This window comes from Leuresthes tenuis, unplaced genomic scaffold, assembly GCF_036924035.1.
Source record: "Leuresthes tenuis unplaced genomic scaffold, fLeuTen1.0.hap1 SCAF_11, whole genome shotgun sequence".
NCBI classification, from domain to species: domain Eukaryota; kingdom Metazoa; phylum Chordata; class Actinopteri; order Atheriniformes; family Atherinopsidae; genus Leuresthes; species Leuresthes tenuis.
Genome location: NW_027325365.1, coordinates 19858798 through 19871801, shown reverse-complemented (window position 1 = coordinate 19871801; position 13004 = coordinate 19858798). Strand labels below are relative to the sequence as shown.

The 13004-nt window shown below is 41.8% G+C and overlaps 1 protein-coding gene across 6 annotated transcripts in view; it reads right to left on the bottom strand.

Moving 5' to 3' along the window:
• The window catches only part of unc5a (unc-5 netrin receptor A), a 126099-nt gene that overhangs the window by 29052 nt on the left and 84043 nt on the right, over positions 1-13004 (bottom strand). For 3 of the 6 annotated variants that reach the window (XM_072395976.1, XM_072395978.1, XM_072395977.1), the window contains exons 3-6: positions 12825-12968; positions 11153-11256; positions 9780-9960; positions 5263-5430 (exon numbers count right to left, since the gene is read on the bottom strand). In XM_072395976.1, coding sequence (XP_072252077.1) covers positions 5263-5430; positions 9780-9960; positions 11153-11256; positions 12825-12968 — 597 coding nt within the window. The remainder of the gene's footprint in view (positions 1-5262; positions 5431-9779; positions 9961-11152; positions 11257-12824; positions 12969-13004) is intronic. The other 3 variants (XM_072395979.1, XM_072395981.1, XM_072395980.1) reach the window with 1 other exon arrangement.

Sequence of the window (13004 nt, the reverse complement as noted above, 5' to 3'; positions counted from 1 at the left end):
ACACATGAAAGATACTCACACACCTCTATGACAGCAGCGACCCTTCCCGTGACTGACCTCAGGGGCAAATAAACTTTAGTGCTCGTTAATCCCGGCAATATAGGGACATAGCCCTCAGAGAGCAGGTCACAAGGCTTTGCTTAATACAACACAAGGGAGGCCGGCTATTATTGCATAATTGTACCAAAAATTGGTTCCATTTGGTTTTCAGGCAAATTCCCATTTGGAAAACCAAGTAAAAGCCACCATGAGCAAATTAGACCAAGTGTGTGAATTAAACTCTGCTCCCACACAAGCCAGTATGTTTGTCCATGAGTGTCCTCAAATGACTGTTGGAGTGCGTAAGCGCATTCGTGTGTAAGCACGTGTGTGATGGGATGCTGACACAGCTTGGGCCTTTTTGCAAAGAGATTCGTTTGGCATAGAGAGTGCAGAACCAATCAGATAACTGTCCTTGTTTGGCATTGAGTGGACCCATCCTTTGGCCAGTGGGCTGATTATCCAGGCTGGGAATGAGAACGACTGAATAGCAAATTACATCCTAATGAATATATTATGTCGCCCCACAGTTTATCCACACCACAGTGAAATGAAGGGATGAGATCAACATCTGCCCTGATGAGGTGATGAAATTCTACCTCTCTTTTCTACCACAAAGCAAGACTAATGGCCATGCAGGTGACATTTTGAAACAAGGAGACTGGTGCAGAAACAGTGATACTTATGAGAATGTGAGACAAGCGCTGCGACCAAGAGCGGAGGAAAAACAAAGAAAGATGAAGGTGCATAAACACTCCTCGATTGCCTGTCTCTGACACATGTCACAAATGTCTGAGAGGGACGCTTTTCACTCAAGTACAGACCACAGAAGGACAGAATAAAAATATCCCTCTCTTAACTCTTTACTAGACGGTAAGAAACATTATTAAATGCAGTTAGGTAAAGAAAATTACCCTTTGCCCCTTTTTTTTCAAAATTTGATCATGAAATTGCAACCAAAACTTGTTCTTTTACCTTGTTAAGAGTTGACACAAGAGAGCTATAATCCACAGCCATGGTTTTTCTTATCAAATTCCCAGAAAGAAATTGTTACAACTACTGCAAAAAGCACCACAGCTGATTTTCAATCATGCAGCACCACAGGTTTCAGGTCAGGCAGGTCTCTGAGGAGGGACAGTAATACAATAACCCAGTGGCAAGTCCCCATTTGGACATGTTGCCAAGGAGAGAAGCAAAAAGAATCCAACCATTCTTTACAGGTCAGTGGGAGGGCCTGTTTGAGACTCTGCTGTTCAAAATGACAAAGGCTGCTGATGGACACAGTCCGAGATCATCGAGCACCTATAGTTTCCGTGTCCTTGAAGGGAACACAAGGAGGTGGACAAGTACTACTGAGATCAGCAGGACGCTCCTCTGCTCCCACTGTATTGTCAACACACATGCACCATACCCACTCCTAATCCCAGTGTTCAAAGGCTGATGGAAATAAAGAAAAAAAATTAATTAAAAAAAAAGTATAAATCCTTTTTCTTTTGTGCATCACACAAATGGGTGATACACCAGAGATTACACACCACGCCTTTATCTGTGGAAAATTCAATACCTATAAAATAATAAGATTTTTCTTGCTGATTGTGTTGCAGGCTATAATCAATAACTACCCAAAGCTGAGTTCACTCCCTTGTGGTGCCTGAACCACTGAAATAAACCAAAACTGAGACAGAGTGCAAAATGAAGGAGGCTGTCCAAAAAAATGATGCATGCCGTCACCAGATGGCCAACGTCGTTTCACAGTGAACTAACGTCCTTTGCCGATACATTTATTTTTTTGTAGCCTTCATTTATTCCATAGATAAAATACGCAGCCTGCAAAGCAGCCTATGATAATATCCACAAACACGTATTACGAACTACATACTTCCAAAGTAGAATCAGACTTTTGCCTGCAGTGCAGAAACTAGACATATGGGTGCATGTGCACAACACTGCCACGCACAAACACATGCTCACAAGCACAAATGCACCAGCCCCAAGTCTGTATATTTTCCATCTAGCTGAATTCTCAAGACTCCTCCGGCATGCCAGAGGGATCAGTACCATATTTAAATTATTCACACAAGTTAGAACTCTCTTCAGGTTGTTTGGTGTTCTGTCTAATTTCAGGGAACAGTTCATTCGTGTGGAGCGAGTGTTATTGTGTCACGTCCAAACTGGAGAATACCATTAGCTACTGGCAAGGATTTTCTGAGTCTTTACTGGAAATGTTGGCATGATCTGACATTTGCCGTGACTATTGGCTCTGACCACAAGTCAGTGCAGAGGCAGAGTCAATATAGGGTGAGGGATGGACTTCAGATTTATGTGGGATACTTCAGCCGGATATGCTGGCACGGAGACAAAAGAAAAGAAGAAGGCAGAGAGGGGAAGGAGAAGTGGAGATAAGCTCTTGCGTAGTTTGGCTACTCGCTGTCTCAAGTGTTGATCTGCTCTGCTCTCAGCCTCGGGCTTTAGCCTCAGCCTCCTCCACAGCTCCCTGCGTCTCTCACAGCATGGAGCCCATCTGATCTGCCACACAGGCCTACGCCAACTCTCATTAAACACTTCGGAGACTTGGACAAAAATACAGATGAGCCTTACTGGCTTCACACTTTTCCAATGAGGTGGGAGCTCACATTTAGATACAACAGTCATCGTGAATAGACGTGGGTAGAGTTTTGTTACTGATGGTGTCAGTCGCTGAAAGCTCAATGTATGTGTATGAAAATATGCTCCTGTGACTGTACTGTTCTGAAGGAATCCTGCTACTTTTAAAATGTAGTAGAGCAAATGGCCATCGGCACTTCAAAGAGAAAATATACATAACGACTTGGCTGGGCATTGCAGAGACAAATTACCCATCTGCATTCCAAATTTGTCACCAATCAACGTTCATTCAGCTAAGAGCATTTTTGATCCCTAAAATAAGAATACAGCAGAATTCAGACGTATAATGTGTGTAAGACAAAATGGACTGCAATTCCAGTATTAGTAGGAGCAGCTAAAAAAATATATTCCTGTTTTCTGTTAACCAACTGGAAGCCCTAATGCTGAAAGTTAAATGCCCCAGAGAGCCAGTGATCAACATGAAATCTTAAGCTTAGATAATTAATGAAGTCTTGATACAAGACCAGCATTAAAGCATGTAATTTTTAGAGCTGAGCTCAAAAACAAAGGCAGTGTAGAGGAAAAATGTCTCTCAAGGCCGACATAAAAAAATAAAGAGCATTACTTCTGAATCCAAATGTCAGCCGTGTCTGAATGAATAACATGATGTCTATCTGCAGAATTACAGCTCCCAATGCTATTGCTTCTTCTCAAGTCTCTTTGTGAGTTGAACTATCTAGGTCCATGAAGGCTACACATACAGAGATGACTAAAGTTGTTATGCAGTAAGCAGTGATACTCTCCACTTGGCTGGTCCCTTGTCCCTTACTGATTGTGACTATGAGAGTGTCTATTCATGCTTTCAGGCTGATGATTCATCTATTTGTAAATTGTGAAGTTGATGAATTGAAATGAGGATTCATATGTATATGAGGGATGCAATTGCTAGGTTGCGAGTGATACTGGGAGACAAAAATGACGGGAACAGCCAGGACTTCAAAGGCATGTCTGTGGGTACACGAGAGCTTCGGTGCCACTTGTGATTGAAAGCAGCAGCTCATCATCTCCAGGCTCTGGTGTAGTAGACTTTGGCCTTGAGGGGAATCCTCTCCAGGTGCAGACATCTGGGGCTGTCTGTGCCACTGATGCTACCAGACAGGTAACAAGTGAAAAAAGAAGGCAGAGGCTGTTCTGTTGCCAAACAACAGGACTGACAGGGGTAAGTGGGGTCACATTGCTCTACCATCTCTCATCAACAGAAAAAAATTGAGTTCTTTCTCCTCCAAAGTCTCTGTAAAATGTGTTCACTGGGAACAATGCAATTTTTGCCACAGCACCCTCATGGCTGGAATTACACACTTTCTCGTTGTGGAGTAAGAGAAAGAAAGAGGAAGGAGGGGTTTGGTCTAACAATAGCAGCTTGGACAGACATTAATCTCTTTAAGCTTATGGAGGTCAGTATCCTGCTTTTTTGTGGAGGAATGTCAAGCATCCCTGGGTACTCCTCTAATTTCAGTTCCAGTACCAGTGGCCCCCGCTCCAATAATTCAAACTCCATCCAGATGATCCTTACATTGCACCATGCATTTGAGTTTCTTTTGTCTTCCTGCTGTATTCCAGTGGGCCATGTTACTTACACTCATGCTTGACATCTAGTGATGTCTTTACATGGGAGATGAGTAACACAACACCCTGATTCACAAAGGAAGATAACCTTTGTTTTAGGCAGGGAGAAGCTGCCACTGCCAGAGGTGTTGTATTTCTTTCTCTGCATTTTACTGAGCGTGGGAGATTTCTCCTGCGGTCAGCATGGCTGCAGCGTCCCAACTGCCTGTCCTCACGCAGATCTGCTCGCAGGCAAACAGCCAGCTCTCTACTTCTCTCTCATTGTTCCTGGTGTCTTTCTCTTTGGCTTTGTTCTTCATTACACTGTATCCGATTCCATCCGTCTCTTTCCCTGCTTCCATCTTACACCTTTGTCGTCCTATCCCCCTCTCTCCCTCACCATCTCCCCCTGTCAGGGGGCTAATGTGGGACTGTAAATGAGGCAGCTTGACTTCCATCTCAGGCTCTCAGAGATCAATATGTGTTGCTCACTATCAGCCAGAACACTCTCTGCCTCTTTGACGCTCTCACAAGGGAGACCGGGCCAGCAAATGAAGTGCCCTGAACTCCTCTCACGTAAACATGGCATGCAAGCCATCATAACTCAGCTTTTTATTGCCTAAATTTACTATGCAGCTTGAACAGCAAATAATAACACATGTACTAGCTGGTTGGACACAATACCATGGCTGTTCAAGCACAAATTTCTCTGAAATAGAACTTGGGTCTGTGCACAGTGCAGATGAACAAGAGGTATGTGAACAAAGTGTGATAATAAGCAAGTTTTAGGATGAGGTCTTAATGTGAAGACTTTTAGGCTCTGACACTGCGTGGGAGCAATCTAACTGCAGAAAGCAACAAAAGCCTGGCAGATCAAAAAAAAGACTTGAAGGTGCTTGTGCTAAAGGGCAGCCAAAATAAAGATGATTTAATGACTTCAAGATGCAAAAAAATGCAGAAAGGAAGCCACAGGAAGCCAAGCGCCACAGGACAAACAGGGTTGCCTGGAGTTACCTGGACAGGTGGCCACACAGGCACTTTTCTGGACGTTCTGCCCTTCACAGGATGTGCCTCCATTCAGTGGCGTGGGATTGGTGCAGCTCCGGCTCCTCTTCTGCCAGCCACGCCCACACACAGCACTGCAGGACGACCAAGTGGTCCACGTGGACCAGCCACCATTGACTGTTAGAACGGCGTTGGGGAGGGCAGGATGGAGGGGTGAGGTAGGGGGGAAGGTTGGAGGGAGGGATGGATGAATGAAGGGACAGAGCAGCCAGGATTACCCGACATGCAGAAAGGAAAAGACGTGCGCTGCGCTAGGAAAATCGTGACTGTTTTTACACTCCTTGGTTCCTCACTGCAAGGTGAGCACATAGAAGAGCAGGAGCACAGGGGGCTGCTTCCTGTGCATGAGCTGGAAATACAGCCAAATCCTGAGGAAACTAAACTACTTCAACAGAGAGCAGAAAACAAGCTAACAGCTTGCCATCTTTCACTTCATTTCTGAGTACAACACAGTTGCTGCAAAGTAACTTGAAGACATTTTAAACATCCCTTCTAAATTTGCCAAGGTTATGCAAAAATATTATACACAAAACTCATTATAAAGTCTGAAAATAATCGCTGTAAAGCCGTGCCCTTTAAAATCATTGCTCATAGTCATACATGCATAAAAAAACAACACCTGCTTCTTGGAAATGCCAACACACTTCTGAAAAATAACTTCACTGTAACATTATTTTTACAGAAAATCAAATTGTCCTTCACACATCCACCTCTGATTTCACACCACTACAAGTTGTTCTATAAACTCAGGATTCCTTGAATGGTAGAGAGCACATTTCTATAATTCATTCCTATTTTATATTTGGAACCGAAAGTTCAGGCTGATCAAAAACTGCATGCTGAATTTCTGTCATTGTAGCCACTTACTGAACCAGTGCTCATGTTCTAAACCCTAACCGTCAATTGACACATAATTGATGCTATTCAGTGTCTCTCACTCATGGCAGGTGATTACATCAAATCATGCAGGTTCAGTCCCTGTATCTACTGTGCTTACGCGGAACAAAGATTTCTGATTTATTGACCTGAACAGAACCGTCGTTCCCTCGCTGTACATACTCCCTTCCTAATTTCTCCCTCTAACTCTCTCCTGTGCTTGTCGTGGCTGAATCATTTCCTTGCCCTCTCCATGCGATTGATTGCCCGCAACAGCGAGGTAAATTGCCAGGCAACTCGGCCCCTGATTACCTCTTAGCACAGAGTAGAGTCACACCAGCCATGCCTTGTTAAAATGCATCTCTGGCCTCCTGTTGAACTCTCTTTGAAAAGTAGCAGTTATTATGACTCGCTACAGCTAGGTAGATTAACTAGCATGCTACAATGCTATGCTCTCAGTTAAATATTTTTTTTCTGTTTTTCAGAGAAACTGTTGTTTTTCAGAACAATTCACCCTCTATCACGATGTAACCCTAATAATACACGTGTCATCGTACCAAGCACATCTCGAGAAGGGGAGTGGTTGCATATGTGGGCACTTAAGCCGTTTTTTAAACATTTTATTGGGTCTACAAGTGAAAATGATTGCCTGATAATACGATTCAATGAATTCTCTCTAGAGAAGTTAACGAAACATTTCTTTTAACAACAAACTAATCAACTATAATCAACACAAGGATTAATTTAGCTTTTTTAATTTTCATGCTGGAGGCTTGGAGGAATGCACCATAATGAGTGTTTTGACACCTCAAGCTCCAAATGAATACATTTCAACTATCGGTAGTCAAAATGCATTCCTTAATTGTCAGTTTTATTCAGAGCAATGCTGCCCTTATTTGGACCCACTCAGAGTTTGTACAGTTAGTAAAACTAAAAAGGGAAAACAGCTAAAAAAAAGAAAAGGAAATTGAAGTGTTTTGCAACGATTGAAAACACAGTCCGTTTCTATGACACGATACAAAAATAAATCTGCTCACAACCACCTTTCCGAAAAAGTTGGAAATTAAACCTCAATTTGAGGACTTGAATGTCATTCAAATCTTGGTTAATTGAAATTGTGCAAAGACAACATGTATAATGTCACAAGACAATTCTGTATCTTTTTTCAAAAGTTAGCACATGTTTAACAGTGTTGAGTCAAATTATTCCCTCAACCTCATGGGTTTGTTTAAATGGGTTTTAAATAAAGTTCATAAATGAAAGTTTCTAGTTTTTTATTACTCTTTTATGCATTTTCATTAAACACAAAGGCTCTAACGCTACACAACAGTATGATCAAGCTTTCTGAGTGCCAGCTCATCCCAATGCTCAAAATCATTTTTAGCTCTTGGTGGCCGAAAAGGTGAAATCTTCAGTGTAATGAATGCTCAATTAGTGTAAGATGACTGAAAACTGACCAACTAATACCACGTTTCAATTCAATTATTTTCACGTCAGGACATTACTGGTCCCTGCACCTATTTCAGAGTAGATTCTCCCCTGCATACATGTGGAATTGACCAGCAAAAAGCAACTTTATATTGGTTAACCAGACAAAAATATAAAATATTTTTCTTAGCATGACTTAATATAAATTTTTCAAATTATGAAAATTATAGGCATATCAAGCTAAATATTCCCTAGTGCATAGAACATTACTACTGTGCATGCAGTTTCTTCGTTATAAGTTTCTGTGACCCCTCTCCCGACTGAACACTCGTGGGCCGTAAGCTAAGATAGCAAATGAGGCCGCAGACTTTATGTTGAGCACGGCAGCTGTCAACAAATGGCCTTTGTTCGTAACTATACCACTTATGGTGTAGATTTAAAAATACTTTGAAACTCTGCTTCTCTAAAGACAGCTTTACAAGCTATTCTTTGGCAAATTACCTCTGCAGATTTGATGCATCTGTCTAAACAGCCTAAGCATTTAGAGGCTGTATTTTTTTTAATTTGTTTCGGGTATTGATGTTCAAACTTTTCCAACATTCAAACGGATGTTTGACCTTCGAAGAAAAATCTGAAAACTCTCACTCCCACTGCCAAATTTTGTTTGTTTATTGCTATTTGCGGTGTTCGTGACTTTTTTCGACTGCAATCTTTTATTCAGAGCATGTGACATCTGCCAATGACAGAGCACAGGTGCAGGACTAATAACATAGCCATCAGTTAAAATCGCTCCCATCTTCTTTTTGTTTAGACAGTTTGCCGAGACACACATTCACACTCCACTTTCACTTAAAATCCACTGAAGCAGCCCTTTCACAGGGAGTTGTGTAGAAGTGGGGAAGTGTTTACTTGTGTTTCACAATGTAACTGCTGTGAAACAATCGCTGAAAATGCTTTGATTCTTTAATTTCTTGCTTTTCTCTATGACTGACTGCAGTGAACCTCTCACTTCCTCATACTAACAGCTAGTAGTAAAGTTCAAGATACAGCGTTTAAAAACAGTAACCGCTCAGTATAGCTTTAATATAAGAGGTATAATCTCAGTTTTGACAAATAACACACCATTAGTTTATCATTAGCTTTTCTGTTTTTTTTTTTACGCAATGTTTGTATTTGAAATACATTCTAAATCAGTAATGATCATTAAACAGGGAATACCCTCTGGAACCTTAAGAGGTGACAATAAATACTCATAGAGCATTACATTTTGTTTTTTTAATTATTTCAAACATATTACTCTTACCCCAAATAACTAATTATATTTAAGATATTGTTTAAGTATCAAAAACCAAATAGATCTCAAAGAATATATGTTACAATTAGTGCATGTGCTTTTCTGCCTTTACAGCACATCATGGTATCTTTTTCTGGCAAACAGCAAAGAAAAACAGATGTGTCAGACCTTGTGCCAAAATCTACATTTCTCATTCATAAAGTGGTCATCCCCGGACTTCTATGTCCTATTTGCAACTGAGAATTACAATGGGCTACAATGCATGGATGCTTTCATTGTGCCAGTACCTATGGAAGTCTCTGTGATAGAAAATATGTGGTTTCTCTGCATTTCAATAAAGGTCAGTCTGCTTATCAAGTCAAGTGATTATTTACAGTGTGCTGTTAATTCAATTTCTCCTCTCTTACTGGATCCACAACAGAGGAAGAGGAGGTGGAGGATGGCAACCATGACATCAGAAATTGCCAGCTTTTTCACAGTGGATGCCAGTAGTATTTTAAGTTGGGCTAATTAATGTGCTAACACAACTATAAATCAGTGCTTGGGGAAATACGGAGCTGGTGTGTGCAAGTTGTCATCATATGCAACTAATATGTTACACTATATGCAGTTATTCTGTATTTAAAACAACTAGACTCTAAGAAGTGAACCTAATGGTACAAGAAACTATGCACCCAGATATATTCCATACCTCATACAACAGAGCATAACAAGCTTAATATGGAAACAAGATGCAATAGAACAGAACAGAACAGAAGCAATAAAATCATTTCCCCAATCTGTTCTTAGGTTTGTATATTTTGGAGATAAATTGAGCTGCGACCCGTTATGAAGCCTTTCACGTTGGGTAAAAGAAGTTATCACCTACCATAGACTAGGACCGTGGCAGAGGTGCTTTTGCGGCGAGCGACGATGTTTTTGGCCACACATGTGTAGTTCCCTGTGTCTGCGAGGCGGGCTTTTTTGATGACAAGATTATGGTCAGCTGTGATGAAAAAATTGGGGTCACTCGCTGGGTCGATCACATCCTCGTTTCTCTGCCACTCCACCTGAAAATAAATATACATCGGTCATTAAAATTGGCTGTGACTCAACAGAAATCTGCTCAGAAGCGGCCAGAGAGGATGTGGACGAGACACATCTGCATGTATGAAAAAAAACAGTGAAGTACTTCTTTTGTTGTGCAATCAGACAGAGAAAAAAAAGACCAGATATGGGACTGGCATGGTTCAGAGAATTTTTTCACTTATATAGTTTATTCACTGGAATATTTATCACTTTTTTTACTTTGTGGAGATAGCAGCTTGTATCTTGCTGTTGGTGGTTTGTGAGCAAAGCCCTTAATGCTCTGTGTAGTTTCTGCATTCACTTGCAGAAGACAAAACTGATGTTATTCTTTTCTCTGTGTATTTTCAGATTGGCTTGCTTGTTTTTTTTTTTTTGGTCTCACTTGACCTTGTGCTGTCTCGAGAGAAGCAACAGTACGGCAGCATTGTTGTTGGTATTACTGCCAGTTGTGATACCGCATGTAATTGGGCTTTTCTTCCTCTTGTGCGCTGTCTTTATTTTCTCCCATGGTGACTTCTGCTCTGATGTTCATTTCTATTGAACCGCAGTTGGCACCTTCCGTCCAATTTCTCTGCAAACTGTCCCTACACTGTTGAGCTGTGATTGGCTTGTCTGCTGTCTCTGGTCTCTGGGCGGTCTGAGTGGCTGGCCTGAGCTCCTGTTGTGTTGTTATTAGAGCAGTTAGTGCCTATCTGGGACCAGGAGGATGCAGCACATGAGGTGAAACAGCTGGCACCACTCTGGTCCTCTAAACACAGACACACCACTGAGAGATGAGCAGAGACTTCAGCAAAACAAGAGTGTATATGGGAGATGCAGAGCATGGACAGACAGCAGAAACACAGAGTGAGATAAGGACAGACTGAGGCAAATAGATCTATTAATTATGGATAGGCCTTTAGAGATGCCAAACGGGGAGTGAAGCCTCTGAGCCTATCCTGAATGATACGACAAGATGATGTGATATATGGCTTCTCAGAGATGTAAGAGAGATAATAAATCAATAATGGGGAATAATTAGAGGTGTGATGGGTTGTCTGTCCCTTGGTGGAATGTGGAGAGATGCCGTTGACCTGAGCCTGAGTCACTTTTTGCTCCTCAACCCCTTGGTGAGGAAAGGGTAAAGGGATGCGAGATGTGAGCCTAAAAATGTCTTCTGTATTTGTGTCTCACCTCGGCTTGTGGCACTCCCTCGGGAGGATGGCAGCGCAGTAACACCTCCTGGTCCAATGCCACTTCTTTACCCTGCGGCTCCTCCTCAAAGTTCTTTCGCAGGTCTTGCAGAAATAAAGATGGAGCAAGACATAACCAATTAGAACATTTGTAAGAGGTAGAGACATTTGAAATAAATCCCCCTGTTTGGAAAGCATGGCCTGGCAATGTTTCTAAATTCCACTCCTGAAATGTCCACCCATGGCCTTACTGAGCACGTCGCACTCTAGTTGGCCCCTAAGCCACAGTGGGATCGGTAGCACCAACCATGTTGCTTATTACAGGCAGCCTGGCTGGTTCAGGGATGTTTGTCTGCTGCCAGAGGGACCAGCATCGAGTAAAAGCAATTGCATTACCCCTCACTCCCACCCACTCTCCTCGCTGGCATCCGCCAGCCTCCAGCCTCCATCTGTATGACGGTTTGGAGCAGCCACACGAAAACAAAGCCCTGAGGCGCCTGGACAAGAGCTCCTGCAAGCCTGGCTGCCTACATGGGGCTTCACATTACGTCTCATTGAGCACTCTTACTGTTGCACAAAGTCCTGCAATATATTAGTCTGTAAGCCCTGGCTGTGAATTACACAGGTAAAAGTGGAAAAATTTGCTCTTTGTGGGGAAAATAAATGCAGGTCTATTTGTACCAGGTGATCTGGGCAGGCTGCAGATAGCTTGTCAGGTTGATGCAAATTTGATGTGTTCCCTCCTCGTTTTGACTCAGCAGAGAACAGTTTGTTATTGTGTTGGGTCATTGTGAGAGTGAATTATTTTTAAAAAGCACGGAATTTCATGACATTCAATTTCATTAAAGCAGATCCAGAAGGAGTGGAGGAAACTTTAGATTTCAAAGACTGTACCAATCTTCAAAAGCTCCAAAGTACGAGATTATAAGAGTGTGCATATGAGTAGCAGGAATGTGCGCCTATGTGTCATTGTTCAAGCATGTGTGTGTCCTTATCTTGCATCTGCCTCACTTTGTTAAGCACTAAACAAGGGTGATAATGATTGTGTGTTTTCAAAATGACTGATGGTTGTGAGACTGTGCAGCATTTGGCTCGGTCTGGAATAATACATATTTATGTGTGAATTAATACAGAGAATGCTTTAAAATACTCAAATGTAAACTGTCTCCTCCTAATAAAGCTTTTGAGGCTGCAGCGAGGGACGTGTCTGTTTTCCCTTGACAGATTTACGACTGCTGCACAGCAATAAATTTCAAATCTGTTTTGATAGAAGTTACATTCACAGGGCTCACAGCTGATAATACTGTAGCTAGTGAAAAAAAAATGCTCATGAATACCAAAATTTAGTGTTCCACTTTTTTATTTTTTTTTAAATAACTGCCTTCATGCAAATACATTACTTCCTCGTTCCGACAGACACGTTCTGACAATTTTGTTCTCTAAGTAGAAGCACAAGATTATCCTTTAACTAAACTGTAATGCTGCAGTTCAAGAGATAGAAAATGCTTTCTGAGCTAATTGTTAATTGAAAGGCAGTCCCTCCACAACCTCTCAGAATTAAAAAGAAAAAGAAAATTAATACCCTCTTATTACAAATTGACATGCAATATGCAAGTGCCTTTTTGAGCAGCCAAATGCATTTGACACCTAGATCATTTTTATAGTGCACTTACAAGCGATCCTGATGTATGCTTTCTGGCTCTTCTGGGTTCCGGTGGTGCTCCATGCGACACACTGACACCAGTACTCATCGAGGCCGAAGATCTTCTCCACCTGCTGTCTGGTAATTTCAATTGTCACCTGCATAACTGGCAGTGCTGCGAAACAAGCACAGAAATAACAGTCAGAGTGGG